Source organism: Glycine max, chromosome 5 (assembly GCF_000004515.6).
Source record: "Glycine max cultivar Williams 82 chromosome 5, Glycine_max_v4.0, whole genome shotgun sequence".
Taxonomy (NCBI): domain Eukaryota; kingdom Viridiplantae; phylum Streptophyta; class Magnoliopsida; order Fabales; family Fabaceae; genus Glycine; species Glycine max.
Window position 1 is genome coordinate 39,442,260 of NC_038241.2, and position 19,369 is coordinate 39,461,628.

A 19,369-nucleotide genomic window follows, 5' to 3' on the forward strand; every position below is an offset into this window, starting at 1 on the left:
GGAAAAGGAAAAAAAAATGAAATGGACGTTCTATGAAATATTTTTCTTTTTACCAACACTTGCAAATAAATGTCTTGATAAAATGAGTTAGACAAGGGACTGTTTTAGTTTATATTCTACATATCTTCGTCTTTTTTGTCTCAAGAGAAATAAATGTGAAACCAAATTCAGCGAGTAGGTAGACTTCCTAAAACTGATGGTGCTATTTTCCCAACCAAGACTGAATAAACATATATATTCGAAAATTGTACTAATTGGATTTAAGAGGGGAAACCCTTTTTCACTTCAATTCATCAGCCCATATTCCGCAAAATTTACGCTGACAAAGTCAATAGTAATTTTAATTAGGTGAAAGTTCGTGCGTGGTTCTTATGTTAGACAAAAGAAAATAAGTCGTATACTATATGGCGTCAAACAGCTGCAAATGGGTCTGGACTTTTTTTTTTCTTTTGTTTTTTAACTTTTGTTTGTCATATTTAAATTTTTAAGGTAAAGTGGTTGGTGGGTGAAATTTGTCAAATGAGCTTTCTTTTTTCTTTTCTTCATCTCCTTTTGTCTATTAGTACCCTTCCTTCTCCTCCATACGAACGACAAGTTTCTGTGCCCAGCATATTGTTTTTCTGCATGAAAGCAAAGGGTTGCCTTACGGTACAAGTTAGATACTTTAGTTGGACATATCTTAGAACGTTTCATATTAAATTCAAAGTCAACAGGAAATATACATCTAATTAAAACTTAGTACAATTGTCAAATAATTTCTTTTGTAAAATAAACTGACAAAATTTATCGAGTCTGATCTCATGCTCGGCCATATTTGGCTTTAAATAAACTGCCATATTTTTTCATCTACAATTGGAATATATTTAACTTTTTCATCTGATACTTTACAATAAATGTTGGTAATAATGGAACTACGCCCTTTTATCCATTTCATGTTGTCGCTTTAATTATTGAGTCCATTCAAAAATTCGAAGTTTCGTTTCTATGAGTGCAAAACCAGAAAAATTATTATCATTTTTTTTACAGCAAATCATTATCATTAATATGTGACGATTTTCAATTGCGGATAAAAAAAATTAAAGGGACCTTTAACATACTACTCCTATAACTTATGTAAATTCAACTTAAAATTTGAATTTTTAATCCACGGTCAATTATATTCTTTTTTATAACATTCCTAAATTAACCAAAACTTTATTTGTAGTCTTCAAAAATTGGTCCACTTGGTTATATCCGTCATTAAAGATGGAGTTAAACATTTAATTTTTTTCATCAATGGATATTAGAAATATAGACAAGTAGCATGAGTCAGTTACAAGTTAGTTATTACTTTAATGAGTTACAAGTTAGTTACTCTTGTAATCAATTATATAACAACTTACTAACATTAGTTATATAGAACATAATGTATGTGTGTAAAGGTGATTTTTGCTCATTTAAGCATTATCTAAAATAATATTTAGTTTTTTCTTTTTTTCATCTTTCTCTCTTCCATTTGCATTAATTCATTCATGACATATATGAGATTTATCATGGTATTAGAGGGAGCAATACCACCTTCCAACCATAATTTTTTCTTTCCTTTATTCATTTTTTTATCATCTCTTTTCCTTTTTTTCTTTTCTCTCTCTCCTCTATGTTTTTTTTTTCTCTCCGTATAATTTCCCAAATTTCTCCACTACCGTATCTCCTTTGCTCTTGAAACTCCCACATTCTTCACCAGTAATGCACGATCTTCAATATGAATGCATTTTCGATATTTGATATCGGAGCATCAGTGTTTGAACGAGTGAATTGGAATTGGAATTGGAATTGGAATTGGAAAATGCTAGAGGCAATGGAAAGTTTAGTCAATGTTGGGTTCACCCATTTGCAAAGCTGTGGAGATAGCAGCGAAGAAGAGTCATCGGTGCTTCCTCGTCACACCAAAGTGGTTGTAACAGGAAATAACAACACCAAATCGGTGCTCGTTGGTCTTGAAGGTGTTGTTAAGAAAGTCGATGGATTAGATGCTGGTTCTTACAAATGGTATTGAAGTAAATCTATATAGGAATGCTCTTAGGGTGATTGAGCACCGACCAGTAATGAGGAAGATGATGACCTTGAATTTTAAAATATGTCGTGGAATGGATCAGATATGGATTCTTTCAGTTTGCCTAAAAGATGTTTGATTAAATGCTTCTAGAGATTTTGAAGGTATTGACTATTGTTTGAAGTCCTGCACTATTTTTGAAAGGTGCACACCAATTGTTTGGTGATTAATATTTTCATTGTTTTGTTGATATTTGGTCTGTTTTGACTTATTGTTTTCATCTTTTTTGGCTTGTCTTGATGATTTTTTGCTTCTTCCATGAGTGGTGGTTAAACATTGTTCATTTGTTTGCTTTTGTCCATGATGATTAAGCATTGTTTGAATTTTTGCCATGGATGATTAAGCACTGGATTGTTGTTTTGAAACTATCTTAAGTGGTTAAGCATTGTTTTGGTTTCTCCTCTTGATGTTTAAGCCTTGTTGCTTTTGCCACATGGTTAAACTTTGAGGTATAGTTTATGCTTAGTGATTAAACTTTGATAGTTTCATGAATTGATGATTTGAGTTTTTGCCAAATGGTCTTATTGTTAATTTTGCTTGATGGTTAAGTTTTGATGCTTGCTTTGGACTCTTGAAAGAAGATTGAGAAAGTCGATGGTGGTCAAAGATTTCTAGGAGCTATGCACCATGACTACACCTACATTTTGATTTATTTCTAAATTTTTGTTTTGACCATGTATTTTCGACATGTTTAGCTATATTCCAATTTTTCAGACTTTATTCTCATTTCATTTGATGTAGATGTATTATCTTCTCCAAACTGAAAGTATTTTTAACACCTTACAGCTTGCGGGGTATTAAAGATATAGACGACCAACATTAGTGAGTTACAAGTTAATTATTAGTTTAGTTAGTTATTAGTTATTATTTTAGTTAGTTACTCTTATAACCAATTATATAACAATTTTGTAGTATTAGTTATATAAGGCACAATGTATTTATGTAAAGGTGGATTTTGTTTATTTGAGCATTATTCAAAATAATATTCAGTTTTTTTTTTCTCAATTTTTCTCTCTTCCATTTACATTCATTCATTCATGTCAGACATGATATTTATCAAGGGGATGTAATAAGAACAATGTTTAAGGAAACAACATTAAATATTTTGATATGAAATATTTATGTTCTTAGAAAAATTATGAGGGAGACATCCTCCTACAACCGCACGAGTCACAACTAAAGTTTGAAGTAATTCTTTTTAATAATTATTTGTAAGTCCTCCCTAAAATCTTATTGAATTTCATTTAATCATGTATTACAACAATAATCTCCTCATATATATTTTTTTAAGAAAATACTTATATTAATCTTTAAAAAAATATACATAATCATTATTTTTTTCATTTCTTTTATTAATTCATTCATTCTTTGTGTGTCTAAAATTTTGACAAAAATTAATTCATTCAAAAATAACAAACATGATATTGAAAAATGTTTGGATATTTTTTTAAGAAGTTTATCTTCACTTTTATCTTTTATACTACAATTTATTCTTTAGTTTTATATTAATGTAATTTACTTCATAACCTATTTAAATATGAAGCATATATGTGTTTATTAAATTAATATGAAATCACTCAATAATTGATAAAATAAATTGTACCAATAAAAATATGAGGATAAATTATGAGTTTTCATATATATATATATATATATATATATATATATATATATATATATATATATATATATATTACTTATACTTAAATTATAACATTAATTTTATAACACAATGAATTATACTAACTAAAATGATTTTACAACTTCGTAGTTCTTATTCAAATTCAAATCAACACTAATAGCGTAATTTAACCAAATTTCTAAATCAAGATTTTTCAACTCAAAATTTATATTTCCTCGTTCAATGTTACAACCTACTAACATTTCATTAGTTTCCTTATGAAGTGTGGTTCAAACGATACGTAAGAGCTTGAATTTAACGATCAACATGCTATTGTAATGTTTACAAATTTGAGAAAACCATCCAATATAAGAATTAGTCATTAGCTTGAGTTTAACTATCAACATGATATTGTAATGTTTAGAAATTTAAGAAAAGCATCCAATATAAGAATTAGTCATTTGTATGTTCAGAAAACCTGGAAAAGCCGTCATGTATAGTTTTTAAAAAAAAATTAAAAATTTTAAAGTTTTTTTGTGGCCATTTTACCTCAAAGTAGTTTGATTACGTCCCTGCTGGATAGTGTATATATCTATAAACCTAAGAAATAATTAAAAAAAGATAACATTCATATTCTTTGCTGTGGGTTTCACCATGTATTTCACATGAACGACTCTGTTATGATGAGGTATCAACTCCCAATCACGTACCATCACTCCGTCATGAAAATTAAAGCAAATGATATATCGACAGCTACTTCGTAACAACAGGCACCGAAGCTGAGGCCAATCACTGCAAGACTGCAACTCATTATTTTGACAGTCAAAATAAAGCGCCCATCTTTTTAACAAGCAGAGAAACGCAACCTCCTGCAGTTAAAAAACTTCAAATAAAAACATTTTTTTTTATTAAGATGATCTAGTATAAAATTGTGTACTTTATAATTTTTTTTTATCTTTTCTTATAATAGTCTTTTTTTTTTTTTTTAGTTTTTAAACCGGTACCAAGACCCTCTTAACAAAAACCCTTAACTTTTATCTCTAAAATTACATGGCCATCATGTTATTTTTTTAAATTAATCATTAAATTATTCTTTGTATATTAATTATTGTTTAAGTCTTTTGTTTTAGATTTATAGAAGATCGGTTTTATAAAAGATTGATTAATTTTTAATGAATTAATTTAATAGTATTCTTTTTAATATTACATTTTTAAAATAATTTAATAATTAAGATTGCTGAAGAACTAAATAGGATGATACTTGTAATTTTAGAAAATATAATTGAAAGTAAAGAAATGCTAGGAAGACACTAGTATCTAACACCAAATGGCTGACAAACACTTTTAATAAAAAAACTTACATTCATCTTATTTCAAAGATCATTTCAAATAAATGATTGAGAATTCATAGAAGAATTTACAATTGCTTAACTCAATATAATAACATATTATCATCTTAACACGGTGTTTCTTTATGAGCTCCAAACGGGGAATAGTGTACTTTCAAAGACATATTTGATGTTTAAGTTAGCCATGCAAAGAAATACATGCATCAATTGTAAAGACTTATTTTATAGAATTGAGATTGGATGATAATATCGATAATGTAATTAAAGAAATATATGATTGTGTTTTATCTTTCCTTTAACAATAAATAGTTTTCAATTTTATAGGATATCTAAGATAAATATTTTCTCTTACTTTTATTATATCAGGCAAGTTCTTAGAAATCCGAATTTACTATTTGACCGATCATTAAGTATGAAGGCTTATCGAGTTTAAATAATAATAAAATATATATATAATATTATATTATTAAAAAATAAAATAAAATCATTTATGCTATTGAGAAATAACTTTAAAAAGTCCTGGTGGATTAGTCTATTTCAGTATTTCAGCCGCAGCCCGTAAAGAATTCGTAGTCCACATTTAAATTGGCCCAAATCAACTGAACTTGAAAATATGGTGACTTGTTATAAACTCATTCCAATTAATATTCTAAGATGAATATTGGGGTGATTATCTCTCCCTTTTGCCACATTTTTTAATCAGATTAAATAAACATAAACATGCAGAAATGTGCATGTGAATTTTGGAAAAGTTCTCAGTAAAAAAAATCATATAATTCGTAACATATTAGAGTTAATTTGATGCAGTATAAAAAAAAATGTGAAAGGAAATAGATAGTGCGTGGAGTTGACAAAAGTGATCCCTGCCGTCCCCTCAAAACCTCTGGAATCAGCGGTCCCACTTTCGTTTTCCGACCCACCACAAGGTGACTCCCACACACTCTCCTTCTTCTTTTATAGTCTCAAACCATGCCACAGAACATAACAACTATTAAAAATAACCAAACACCAACATCTTTTAGTGCTCATACACAACCTTTTCTCTTTTCTATCCTTTACCTACGAAATCCTACACTACTAATATAAAACCCCAACCTTTTCTTCCATAATTATTTTACTTTCATTTAAAAACATTCCATTAATTTCTGTTCCTCCTCTTAATCACTCGTATTATATAGGTCCCCCCCCCCCCCCCCTCATTAACAAATACAATTACGCTTCCCTTTTCATTTTGCTCTCCGCTGCAAAAGCAAAAAAATTCCTCTTCCATTCTCTTTCTATTCTCAACAATTTAAGCTCTTCACGCGTTCTTTCACGTCCTTGATCTCATATCATAGATTATGAACTCGTTATCCCTCTTTCTTTCCTCTTCCAAACTCAACTTGGAATTCTCCAATTTCCAAACAAAGCTTTTCTATCAACATATCGTTCTCGTAACTCTGCTCAACCACTAGTCCACTTCAGCGACGCAAGACGAATAACATTACATAACGAATTTACATTCGACACTTAAAACGCCGATCCGTACATTTCTCTAGCTGTGTCGTTTTGACTGATCAATGAATGGTATTCCGAGACACGAGCGCCGATGGGCGTCCGACAGCGTTCCGGGAAAAGCGACCGTCAGCGCCGGAACTTCGCCGGGAACTGAGTCCAACTCCGCCGCGGAGGAGTTTGTGGAGGTGACTCTCGATCTTCAAGACGATGACACCATCGTTCTCCGGAGCGTCGAGCCAGCCTCCGTCATTAACATCGACGACAGCGTCGCAGGCAGCGGAAACCAAACTCCGGCGTCGGTTTCGAGGTCTCCGACGATCCGTCGGAGCTCGTCGAGAGGATTCCGGCAGTTCTCGCAGGAGCTGAAAGCCGAGGCGGTTGCGAAGGCCAGGCAGTTCTCGCAGGAGCTGCGGCGGTTCTCTTGGAGCCACGGCCACGCTTCGCGCGCGCTTTCGTCTTCCTCTGCTCCGAACGGCGCCGGTGCCGGATTCGAAACGGCGTTGGCGGCTCGTGCTCTCAGGAAACAACGAGCTCAACTTGATCGCACACGCTCCGGCGCGCACAAAGCGCTTCGCGGTCTAAAATTTATCAGCAACAGATCCAATGGCGTTGATGCGTGGAACGAGGTGCAGAGCAACTTCGATAAGCTAGCTACGGACGGTTTTCTCAAGCGCACCGATTTCGCTCAATGCATCGGTACGTTTCTTTTTCAAATCTCGCGTTGTTCGTTTAAATCATTTGATTCTTATCCTATAGTGCTTGCTTTTCCCTCCCTGTTTCATTGCATTGAATTTTCAATAACTGTTTAGATGTTTCATCTTTGTATTTATACTCTTTCTTCTGCTTGCTACTGTTTTTTTTTTTTTGTTAGCTTAAAGAGTGTTGTATTTGAATTTTTATTTATTGTGAAGGTATGAAGGATTCGAAGGAATTCGCTCTTGAACTGTTTGATGCTCTGAGTCGTAAACGAAGGTTGAGAGCTGAGAAGATCAGCAGGGAAGAACTGTTCGAATTCTGGTCGCAAATTACCGATCAAAGTTTTGATTCGCGGCTCCAGATCTTCTTCGACATGTAATTATTCGGTCATTATTGTTGTTATCGGTGCTCAATTTAATTAGTGATAAATAATTTTCCTCAGTTTACTTTTTGTTCTTTAATTAAGTCCGCAACAGCTAATGACAAATTAAACACAGCATTGTTAAATGTCACCGTATATTTACTTTAGTATTTAAATGTCCGTCAAAGCATTGATGTTTTCTTTGCTTGTAAGTTGTGATGCAATTATTATCATTACGTGCTTTTGTATTTTAAAATAAATCATAATCATCTTCACAGGGTTGACAAGAACGAAGATGGGAGAATCACTGAAGTAGAAGTGAAAGAGGTATAGAAGACTTTAATTTTATATTCCAAAATCCAAACCGAAACTATCTCTCTTATGTTTGTATGCACAACTGAATTTAAATTTTAATACTCATTTTTTAATTATTGTGTTATTCTTTTTCATATTATGGACGTAATACGTTGCTTACATGGTGTCCACTTGAGGTTTAATAAATCAACATTAGGCTGGATTGGTTGAGCTTAATTTAATGCCTACTAAATTAACTGCTTCCAATATTCAACGTTCCCACGTATAACGTTTCCCATTTTCTAGAACGTAATATTAATTAGTTGGTGTATATTCAAGAGTTAGTGAACTATGTCTTACTTTTTCGGCTTTTGTCATACATATAGCGCTTTCATTTTTCTGATTTTACCAAATTCTTGGAATGTATAATGAAGACGTTTTCAGTGGAGTTGGTGGGGGTGTAGTCGTCATTTTAAGCCAAAGTTTTTCTTTTGTTCCTAATATAGTTGTTTTCTTACACGTAATGTTTAGTCAAAATTAAAAAGTTTTTACATTAAATTTGTTATTAGCCAATTCATGTTTCATTTATTGATTACAGATCATCATGTTAAGCGCTTCTGCAAATAGGTTGTCCAGATTGAAGGAACAGGCCGAAGAATATGCAGCTCTAATCATGGAAGAGTTGGACCCCGAAGGACTTGGCTACATCGAGGTTGGAAATCTTTTTATATTTCATTATAGATTCTGAATTTATCAACACATGCATACATATAGTCAAAATAATGTGCTCATATTATTATTTTTTCATTAAAAAAAACATACAAATGATTAATGAGTTGCGTGGTGAAAGGGTGCATCGCTCCGGTTAAGTACATAAGAAAAATAATGGTATGCAATGCTCTTACAATATTATTAGGACTTGGTTTGTGGTTGACTTGAAATATAAAATAATTTTTCTTTTCCTTGAAATATGAGGTTTTCTTGGCACATTAAGGGAACAATTGTTCTCGTAATTCCAAATATAAAAGAATTTATGTGTTGTTTTTATTTTTTTATAAATCTTTATAAATATAAAATATAGAAATAATATGATAATTTTTTGTATTTATCGGTATAAGAAGAAAATCAAATCTCTAATTCAACAACACTTAATTTTTACAGCAAAATTATTTAACAAATACTGAAGAGTATCTTTAAAAAATATTAAATAAAAATCATTTTTAAGTTAATAATTAATTAAATACAATGTTTTTTTTTAATTTTTAACAAATACTTTTAAACATTAATTAGTTGACGATGCTTGTTTGTTTAGTTAGGTTTGTGTACATTAATTTAGTCAGTGTTGAACTAGGGTCGCACTTATCTTCACTAGATGGGCCAATTTGTGAATTGAGCAACCATCCAGCATTTCCTAGTGTAGTTCAGCGTGAAGAAGGGTAAAAAGAAAAAGAAAGACAAATTAGGCATATTAAAACTTATAAGTAAAAACTTGCTGAATTTAAAAAATGATTTGATATATACTAACAACATCATTACATTAAACAGGTAAAAAGAATATATTATTAGTAATAGACTGATAGGGTGCACTACATCAACATGCAATCTTATTTCTTCATTCTTTTGCCGTGTCAACAAATTTAACAGTATTACAAATTTTTCCTCTAAAAAGAAAATTTTTAACAGTAAAATCAATTAGAGGCTCAGACCACTTTGTCCCTAGGTACGTAATATAATAATTAAGCTGTTATTTCTAATAACTCAGTTCATGCAGTGCAGCAGTGCTGGTTAATACAAATAATTATAGTGACCTCATTATTTCTTTGACCAATAAGACATTTTTTCCCCAGAAGATATTCATTATAATTTTGAGTAGCACTGGTTTTTTGTCTTTGGGAATGTCTTCAGAGGTACAAGTTAATGTGGAAAAATCCAAAGAGCTAAAGATGGAATTTTAGTTATTGCATGCTGATCCTGGCTAGAGTATTCTTCACGTATTTCCACTTAAATATCTATCTCATAATAATTTTTATAACAAAGGCAAAGATTAGGAACAGAAGAGATACAAATGTAAAATGAAATAAGTGATATAATGGAGAGAGATAAAAAGTAAAAAAAATGTTGTGAAAATGTTTTTTGTGGGAAGAGTATTATTCTTGTTATTTACAAAAAAAAAAGAGTATTATTTTTGTTCATAGAGTAATTTCATTTTTCAATATTCCTTTCTCAGTTGTGAACTTAGAAACGTGTTTTGGGAGGTAAATAAAAAAAGGATCAATGATATTAGCCTTTTGCTAATTTATATCGTGGGCGAAAGAGCGGAGAGGGAAGAGGGGTTATCTCGATGACCAACAGCATTATTGACACTGTGAATTCATATTCCTGTTGATGAGTGTTTTTTCTGAGGTACACGTTTCATCATGCTTCAGTTGCCAAGTGCCCTTTCTGCTTCTTCGCCAGTTAGGCGTACACCTTATTGAACACGTATATATGCACGCGTGATGCATTCTGTTGCTCTTGTAATGCTCATAATAATATATATAGTAGACATGCTGAAATATCTTTTGCATGATTCAACATCTGATATATAGTTTTGCGGCATTTTGGATGGCCATTATGTCATCGCAGCTATGGCAATTGGAGACGCTTCTTTTACAAAAGGACACGTACCTCAACTACAGCCAAGCTCTAAGCTACACAAGCCAAGCTTTGAGCCAGAACCTACAGGGGCTGAGGAAAAAAAGTCCTATACGTAGAATGAGCCGCAGATTGGTGTACTATTTGCAAGAGAATTGGAGGAGACTTTGGGTTTTGACACTGTGGGTTTGCATAATGATTGGGCTGTTCACGTGGAAGTTTATTCAGTACAAGCGGAAAGATGCATTTCAGATCATGGGTTACTGTCTTCTCGCGGCTAAAGGTGCGGCTGAGACTCTAAAGTTCAACATGGCACTTATACTCCTGCCCGTGTGCAGAAACACCATAACTTGGCTCAGGTCGACCAAGCTGGGCTATTCTGTACCTTTTGATGACAACATCAACTTTCATAAGGTACGCACTAAGGCCACCAGGGAACTTTTTAAGCATTGACTATTTATTTACAGAATAGCGAGCGCCACCAGTAACTGTATTTCGAATTCATTTTTTGGTCCTCAACATCGTGATATCATATTTGTTCTTTTTTTCCTGTTTGTAAATTTAAAACGTGTAATGCTCGGTGGTAAAATTAATGTTTTTCATTACTATTTTCTAACTATCATAAAACATGGAGCCCACACATAAATAAAATACTTAAGTTACACCAAAGAGTTATTCTTTATTATCATCCTTCATTTTACTTATTGCTTCTTACAGACAATTGCTGGGGCCATCGTTATTGGTATTATACTTCATGCCGGGGATCACCTTGCTTGTGATTTTCCAAGACTTGTAAGTACGTCTGAAGAAAGTTATGAAAAGTATTTGAAAGGCGTATTTGGTGATCGTAAACCCAGTTATGTAGACCTAGTTAAAGGCGTCGAGGGTGTGACTGGAGTTTTGATGGTGGTTCTTATGATAATAGCATTTACACTTGCTACCAAATGGTTCCGGAGAAATCTCATTAAGCTGCCTAAACCATTTAGTAGGCTCACTGGCTTCAATGCCTTCTGGTATTCACACCATTTGTTTGTCATTGTCTATGTCCTCCTAATCATCCACGGAATAAAGCTTTACCTCGTGCATAAATGGTACCTCAAAACGGTATATAATTTTTAGTATCATATTTCAATTATTTAGGATATCTATCAATGCTTTGTTTACCGGTGATGATTAGTTACTTACGCGTGCATTGGTTTCCGTTTTCAGACATGGATGTATGTTGCGGTTCCAGTTTTACTTTATGCGTCAGAGAGAATACTCAGATTATTTCGTTCTGGTTTGTATACAGTCCGTCTTGGAAAGGTGAGCAGATTAAGTGAACCGATCAGAGTTAGGCTCCAAATTAGTTTTCAACTTAAAAAATATCCTTGTATTACTTGTCTTGACTACTCTTAAGTAAAATAGGCCTGGGCTAATTGTGAGCATTCAGATCCAGACATAAGAATCATAAAAAGTAAACTAAAAACTGCGAGGACTGTTTCAAAAACCTCAAAAGCGACACTTGATTCAATCACTTCTTATGAATTGTAGTCATTTAATTTGAACAGTATGTTAACATCTTTTTTTAAATATGGAATATATTTAGGTTGCCATATATCCTGGAAATGTTCTCACATTGCAAATGTCGAAGCCTCCTCAATTTCGCTACAAGAGTGGACAATACATGTTTGTGCAGTGTCCTGCCGTTTCTCCGTTCGAGTGGTAAGTTGCATTTTAATTTTTAACATAAATATGTTGCATGTTGCGGTGTTACAATATACATTTTGCTTGATTCACTGTTTGGAAGTTTTTAGTATGGATTTAATTGAAAGAAATATGGAAAAACGATATGAAATTAGGAAAAATTAACCACCCTCCGCATTTTTTAGTATCCATAAAACAAAGATCGAAAGTTTAGTACCCCTCATGCTCAGGCATATTGAACAAGAAAAGAAGGGGAAAGTGAAGTGTTATCGCATCTTATGAACAATTAGGAGTCTCGATTTTGTTTCAGAGTGAAACTTGTGTCATCTTTGCTCAATTAGTATCGGTATCTGACAGTAACATGGGCCATTATATACGTAACAGGCATCCGTTCTCTATTACCTCAGCCCCTGGCGATGACTACCTGAGTGTTCACATTCGGCAACTGGGTGATTGGACACAGGAACTTAAAAGAGTGTTCTCTGAGGCCTGTGAGCCTCCTGTGTCAGGGAAGAGTGGGCTTCTCAGGGCTGATGAAACCACTAAGAAAAGGTACATCTTGCGCTTGCCATATCTTTTTAGCCTTCTAATTTTGGTCCTTGGAGAGTAGGGAAGAATAGTTTATACTGAATTCCCCGCTTACTTATTGTTAACCAATGATAACAGTTTGCCGAAGTTAAAGATAGATGGACCTTACGGTGCGCCAGCACAAGATTATAAAAAATATGATGTTTTGTTACTTGTCGGTCTCGGGATAGGAGCAACACCTTTCATCAGCATTCTAAAAGATCTTCTCATCAACATCATCAAAATGGAGGAAATGGCGGTGAGTTCCTGCGCAGCGTAGTATTAATTAATGAACACGCATATAACAAAGTCATATTCATGTTAATATGCTATATATAGCTTAATTATGATGTTGAATTGCTGATCATTATTTGAACATCTGTATGTATGTAAATTCAGTGCGACAAAATATATTAATCAGGGTTACTTCTATTCAGGATTCAATCTCTGATATAAGTAGAGGTTCAGACCATAGTGTTGGGAGTACTACTGATTTACCATCAATTAGTAAAATTGCGCCAAAACGGAAGAAAACACTGAAGACTACCAACGCTTATTTCTACTGGGTTACAAGAGAGCAAGGCTCTTTTGATTGGTTCAAAGGAGTCATGAATGAAGTGGCAGAGCTTGATCAAAGGGTAATTATTTATTGCAGAAGATTTGTTTATCTTATTGATTCTTCCTCCTGAAGGATATTTAGTATTCCTTTTCCCTGCTGCAAGATGAATAAGAATTATTTGCAATGGCTAATGTTGAACATCAAATTATGGACTTCAGGGTGTCATTGAGATGCACAACTACTTGACTAGCGTATACGAAGAAGGGGATGCCAGATCCGCTCTCATCACCATGGTGCAAGCACTCAACCATGCCAAAAATGGAGTTGACATTGTTTCTGGCACTAGAGTAAGCATTCATGTTTTGTTATTTTTATGTATCATACACTATGGTTTGCACCATTTTAATGCCTAAGTCGGGAGTGAGAAAATTTAAAACCTCGCTTGCTTCTTTGAATTTCTACTACCAGGTGCGAACTCATTTTGCTAGGCCTAACTGGAAGAAGGTTTTCTCTAAAATGTGCTCCAAGCACTGTAATGGACGAATAGGTCAGTTGATCTCCATCAAGCATATTGTGGTAGTCATTAGAAATTTTTTGCTTTTTTATAATGTCATTATTTGAACATCTCAGGTAAATCTTTGACACTGTATGCAATTTTATTTCTCTCTCACTTTTTTTATATTCTTTTATAATGCGTATCTCAAAAATATTCTTTCATTCTTATTTTCTTTGTTTCCCTTTTACTGACATTATGGTTATCATGGGTCGGCTCAGGGGTATTTTATTGTGGTGCACCAGTTTTGGCCAAAGAACTTAGCAAGCTCTGCTTCGAGTTCAATGAAAAGGGTCCAACAAAATTTGAGTTCCACAAGGAGCATTTCTAAGGAATTTGGACGAAGCTAGCACTCCCAGCTGTATTTAAAGTTAAGAAGGTCACGCCACAACTTAAGCACATCATTTTAGCAACTTTTGGCGTGGCCAGATTATATGATTATATTCAGCAACTAAAACATTTTTGTATAGATGTGAAGCATTGTACATACAGCCAGCATGACTGCTTGGCATTTCAGTATACATGTCGCCACATAACTAAAGTGATAAGCACAATGGTACCGTCTACCACCTAGAGTGCGATACAGCTAAGTTGGAGGTGTTGACCTGATTGTGGAGCCACGTCGATTATGGGCATTTGGCAGATAGATCCACAGTGAATTAGATACAGACATTTTTGAAAAAGATAATAGGAGGTAAGGTAAGGGGACTAAAGAATGGGATGCCTTCCTAAGAGTAACTTTCTCATGTTCCTTCAAGGGGATTCCAGGAATTCCAGAAAACTAAGAGTGAAGCAAATGACTCATCTCTGCTTCTGCTTGGATCCTAACGGGGAGAGGGGGGTTATATATATATATATATATATATATATATATATATATATATATATATATATATATATATATGTAAATGAGACTGGTATAGTGTTTTCCTTTTTCAAAGGGACAAATAGTTTTAACCTGTATTTATTTATTTGATCATATACATTTGGGAAACTGGTAATAAACACGCATTAAACTATTGAGCCGATGAATTTTTAATGCGCTCATCTGGCCAATCCTAACGTTAAAGCTATCTGCGCATAGTTATTATATTAAGAACCAGATCAAAAGAATATTAATAATTTGGTTCCATTCTGAATTTAAAATCTCATTAGTGCCTAGCGTATAGAACGCTTCAACATGTAAATTGTTCAGTAAGGTTCCATTTGGGTATAATTTTTTCCTTTTAATTTTTTCGAAAAGACTTTGAATATGATTTAAACACGTCCTCGGTGAATGCGGTCTGAATCCACGTTTGAAAAGGATGTGCATGAAATAAAGTCCAAATGCATAATGTCTTCTGCATAATGGAGAAGGGGTTTGTTCATTGTCAACTCAAATTAAATGGAATTGTAAAGAACATATATATGTTGGTGATTATTATTAATTTAAATTTTACATTTCGCTTTATGCGCCATTAAGAATATACTAAATTGATGAAAATAAATAATTATAGTATACGGAGATTGAAAATAAAAAAAAATTATGCGTCGATAATCTAAAAGGTTTTAGATAATCATTTAATTATAATAGGATAAGATAATTTTTTTAACTTTTAAAATAATTAATTTAAAGTAATTCAAATGATTATTTATGATTAAAATGATAATTATTTTACAGTATTTTTATATTAAACTGAATAAAAAATTATTATAAATCCCGTTAAGTTCAATCATAATTCGTGTAAATATTCAGTGAATAGTGATTATTTAACATCCTTCCATGTGTATATACTTGGAAGTGGAAAGAGAGAAGATGATAACTATAATAGGTGATATATAATAAGAAAAGAAGAAAAACAAAGCATATAAATGGGTATAAAAATTGTGGTGCCAGAATGTGCAAAACTTGAGTATTATTTCTTAAGATGTTTGGTATTGCTCTCTCATATCATTAGAAGAATAGAAGTTGACTTAAGTAATAGATGACAACCATTAATGTGTGAATTATCTAGATGAAATTTTAATTTTAACCAGAAAACAATATTTCAAGCACTAAAAATACTATAGTTCTTGATAATAAAAAATACTGTAGTTTAATTTTATCTTAAAAATAATTAATACACGGTATTTGACCTCTAGAGAAAGCAGATATTTTTCCATGAAAAGGTTACTTTGATATGAGCTATTTAAAGAAAATATTTATTATATTTAGGTATTTTTACTTTTCGGAAAGAAAAAAAAATTAATACATACTCCCTTTGAACTCAAATTATTTATGTTTTAGCTTTTTTTCCCCCTAAAAGTATTGATGTTTTATAGATTTAAAGTTTCATTCTTTAAAAAAAAAATCAAGTTTCATTAATTATTTTTTCCTTAACCCCTAGATGATTATGATATACCATTTGTCTTCTTTTTTTTTTGTGCGCTCTACTATTTGTCTACTTCAATTTTCACAGTTACTTTCATGGTAGAAATTTATTTTGACAACACTCGTCATAGATATTAAATGAGGGTAATTTAGGTTTTTTAACTGCAAGATATTTATATTTTATATGTAGTTTGTGAGTGGTACTATTATTCCTATAATTAAATATTAAAATATTCTTTAAGTTGTGTGTATTAATCTTAAACATCAATAATTTTGGTCCAGTGGGATTATTTATAAAAAAATAATTAGTTGTTATTTTTAACTCTCATTTTCTATCTATAAAACTCAAATTAAAAGTAATATTTGTCTCTTTTTATATGACTTAATTCTTAATGTCTCACACATTAAATATTTTTAGACTAAAATATTTCTAATTACTGTTATTGACAAACAAATAAAATAAAAAGAGAAGTATGAATAACAAGGTAGTTTTGAAAAACATAAATATAAATTAAGATAAATTTATCATTAAGAATTAAATTAATTAATTTTTTAATGTGTAAATTAAGTAAGTAAATAAAAAACAGAGGGAGTAATTTTCATGTTTGAGAATTTTTTACGATAAAAAAAAAAAAGCAAACACATTAATAATGTTCAAATAGTATATTGTTGGGAATATTTTTTATTATATTATTATATCATCATTGATACAGTGGAACAATTGAGAGCGGAAGGTGCGGCACACCAAGAGGATTAAGAACATGAATACATTTATGACAGTAAACGGACAACTGAAAGCAGCCCTATTTATGGGTGTAGTGTAAAATGCCAGCCCAATGGGCTAAAATGGTAGTTATTTTTCCTACTTCAGCATTGCCATCTTTTTCCGAACTGGGAAAAAAGAAATTAACAGAAACAAGCAAATGAAAATTGGTCTATGAAAAACGATTTATCACGTCTCTTTGACTGATTCACCTAATAAGGGAAATCAGATGAATATAATGGCGAGGAAAGTTTTATGGGAATAGCCAACATTAGAATCCTGTGGGTTAAAAAATGATATTCCAAATGCCAAAGCTAAGTCTTCATGACCGAATCAAACATATTTTAATTTGTGATTTACACTCGGCAAAAATCGATAAGGTAGTGGCACGAAACTTGGCCTAATTTTATAATTTGCTGATCCGAAATTCTGCATTATTGCATTTCTAATGAGGCCGGATGTGTCTTTTCCCGCACGGCTATTTCTAGAATCCTTCAAAGTCACTTCTCTTAACTCATCATCGCCATTTTTAATTCATAACTCAAATAAAGTTTAATCATTCCCTCTCCTTTAATTTAAGCAAGTCCCCATTTAGTCAACCGTCAAGCCGTGCAAATACTGGAAACGCGTACAGGAAAACATCAACCTTGGACTGACTCCATCATTCCTTAATGCGCAATAGCTAAAGGTAACACAAAGAGTGTTTTTTTTTTTTTTTTTAATGTCTGATAGATACCCAAATGCTATCCAAAAAATTATAGATATAATAAAATTTATAACCTGATAGAAAAAAAAGGTGTTTAATTAAAATGAATGATAATTTATCTATCATTATTTTTTTTGTTGCTAAACATGAATATCTTATGTGAAAGTTAAAAGATTCATCTCTTAACATACTAATATTATTTAAGAGGTAAACTTTTCTTATTAAACAGTAGAAATTAAACTCATATTAAAAAAAAGAAATTATATATCAATTATATCACAATATATTAGAACTCTAAGACAATTATAATGTTAAGAATAAAATTTCAGTCAATCATATTACGTTATATAGGTACTTAAGACAGAGTCATCGCTATCAACGTAGAATCAACCATCTGGAAAACGTTACATAATGGAAATTGATCCAAGTAGCCACCACCCAATGGCCAATAAATCATAATGTACAGAGGCAAAAAAGACCATACCATACTAAATTAAAATTTCCACAACCACCACAAAAACCAGGGTATGGCTCAGAGCCCTGATCAGCAGATGAAGCCCTTAGCTCCATTCATATCATCAACCCAGTTCAGCAGACAAGAAGATCAGTTTCAAGAGAGAACATCCGAACAGAAAATCATTCGCATAAGAAAGTTCGTGCTGTGCTGCGGTTGTTTCACTGCCCTTGTTGTGATACTCGTGGTCATACTGATAGTCTTGAGCTTCACCGTTTACAATGTCAAAGAACCCGAGGTGAGGATGAATTCGGTTACCCTTCTCAGTGGAACTTTTGCAAACGGTGGTGCCACTAACAACGTTACACTTGTTGCTGATATCTTTGTCAAGAACACAAACGCTTTTACCCTGAGGTTTGGAAGCACCAGCACCATTGTTTACTATGATGGTGTGAGAATAGGTGAGGGTACTTCTCCACCGGGTAAGGCCAAGGCAAGAAGGACCATAAGGGTAAACTCGACCTTGGAGATTATGTCAAAGAAGCTTTTGGAAATCCCAACTTTGAATATTGACCTCAGGGATCAGTTTTTGAATATCAGCAGCTATACAAGGATAGATGGTAAGGTGAAAATACTCAACATATTTCCGAGGAAGGTTGTGGTTGAGATGAATTGTACCATTGGATACAACATCACCACTGGGTCGGTCACAAATGGTGATAATTGTCTTGGAGCCGTTGATATTTAGGTTGCAATCAATACTATTTTTGTGAAACCTGTTACTGTTAGGATTGTGCTACTAGTTTTGTGCCATCTAGCGAAAAATAGCAGGTCTTGTAGGTTTGTTTGTTTCTCCTCAGAGATGTTTCATCTACAGATGAAAATTGTACACTTGAATTGTATCTGCATCTGATTATAGATGGTTTGAATTTTCGTTAACAACATCCTTAACCTTTTGGTAAATGTTGTTAACTATTACTCCTAGCCTTTTTTCTATTACGAGAAGTTTATCTTGATTACAGTATTTTTTTCAAGATTTTTTCTTCCAGATTGTTTGACTAATGTCTATATAATTAAAGTGTATTTTTTTTTATTTTCTTATTAAAATAGCTTAAATCAATTTACATGCCTAACACAAGCTCCAAGGAGCCCATTACATAGGTTTTTTTGACAGCCAGACTAGAACT

General features: G+C 32.5%; 2 protein-coding genes across 2 annotated transcripts; both read left to right on the forward strand.

Annotated features, from left to right (window-relative positions):
* The first annotated feature begins 6,065 nt into the window (after positions 1 to 6,065).
* LOC100781551 (respiratory burst oxidase homolog protein A) lies at positions 6,066 to 14,428 on the forward strand. Its single transcript, XM_003525321.3, has 14 exons — positions 6,066 to 7,255; positions 7,471 to 7,630; positions 7,895 to 7,943; positions 8,509 to 8,622; positions 10,536 to 10,958; positions 11,262 to 11,648; positions 11,754 to 11,849; positions 12,133 to 12,248; positions 12,615 to 12,782; positions 12,897 to 13,056; positions 13,235 to 13,435; positions 13,575 to 13,703; positions 13,825 to 13,903; positions 14,131 to 14,428. The coding sequence occupies exons 1-14, from the start codon at positions 6,622 to 6,624 to the stop codon at positions 14,238 to 14,240; spliced, it is 2,826 nt and encodes a 941-aa protein (XP_003525369.1). The 5' UTR covers positions 6,066 to 6,621; the 3' UTR covers positions 14,241 to 14,428.
* A 3,605-nt stretch (positions 14,429 to 18,033) lies between these two features.
* On the forward strand, positions 18,034 to 19,211 carry LOC100781009 (uncharacterized). The gene has a single exon (XM_003525320.5). The coding sequence runs from the start codon at positions 18,256 to 18,258 to the stop codon at positions 18,928 to 18,930; it is 675 nt and encodes a 224-aa protein (XP_003525368.1). The 5' UTR covers positions 18,034 to 18,255; the 3' UTR covers positions 18,931 to 19,211.
* Positions 19,212 to 19,369: the final 158 nt, after the last annotated feature.

What these genes read in the sequence shown, in the direction of transcription:
- LOC100781551 (XM_003525321.3), top strand. Translation starts at nt 6,622, where the DNA reads ATGAATGGTATTCCGAGACACGAGCGCCGATGGGCGTCCGACAGCGTT. An exon ending in GCCGTTTCTCCGTTCGAGTG is followed by an intron (nt 12,249 to 12,614) that starts GTAAGTTGCATT and finishes TATACGTAACAG; the next exon opens with GCATCCGTTCTCTATTACCT. An exon ending in GCACTGTAATGGACGAATAG is followed by an intron (nt 13,904 to 14,130) that starts GTCAGTTGATCT and finishes GGGTCGGCTCAG; the next exon opens with GGGTATTTTATTGTGGTGCA.
- LOC100781009 (XM_003525320.5), top strand. Translation starts at nt 18,256, where the DNA reads ATGGCTCAGAGCCCTGATCAGCAGATGAAGCCCTTAGCTCCATTCATA.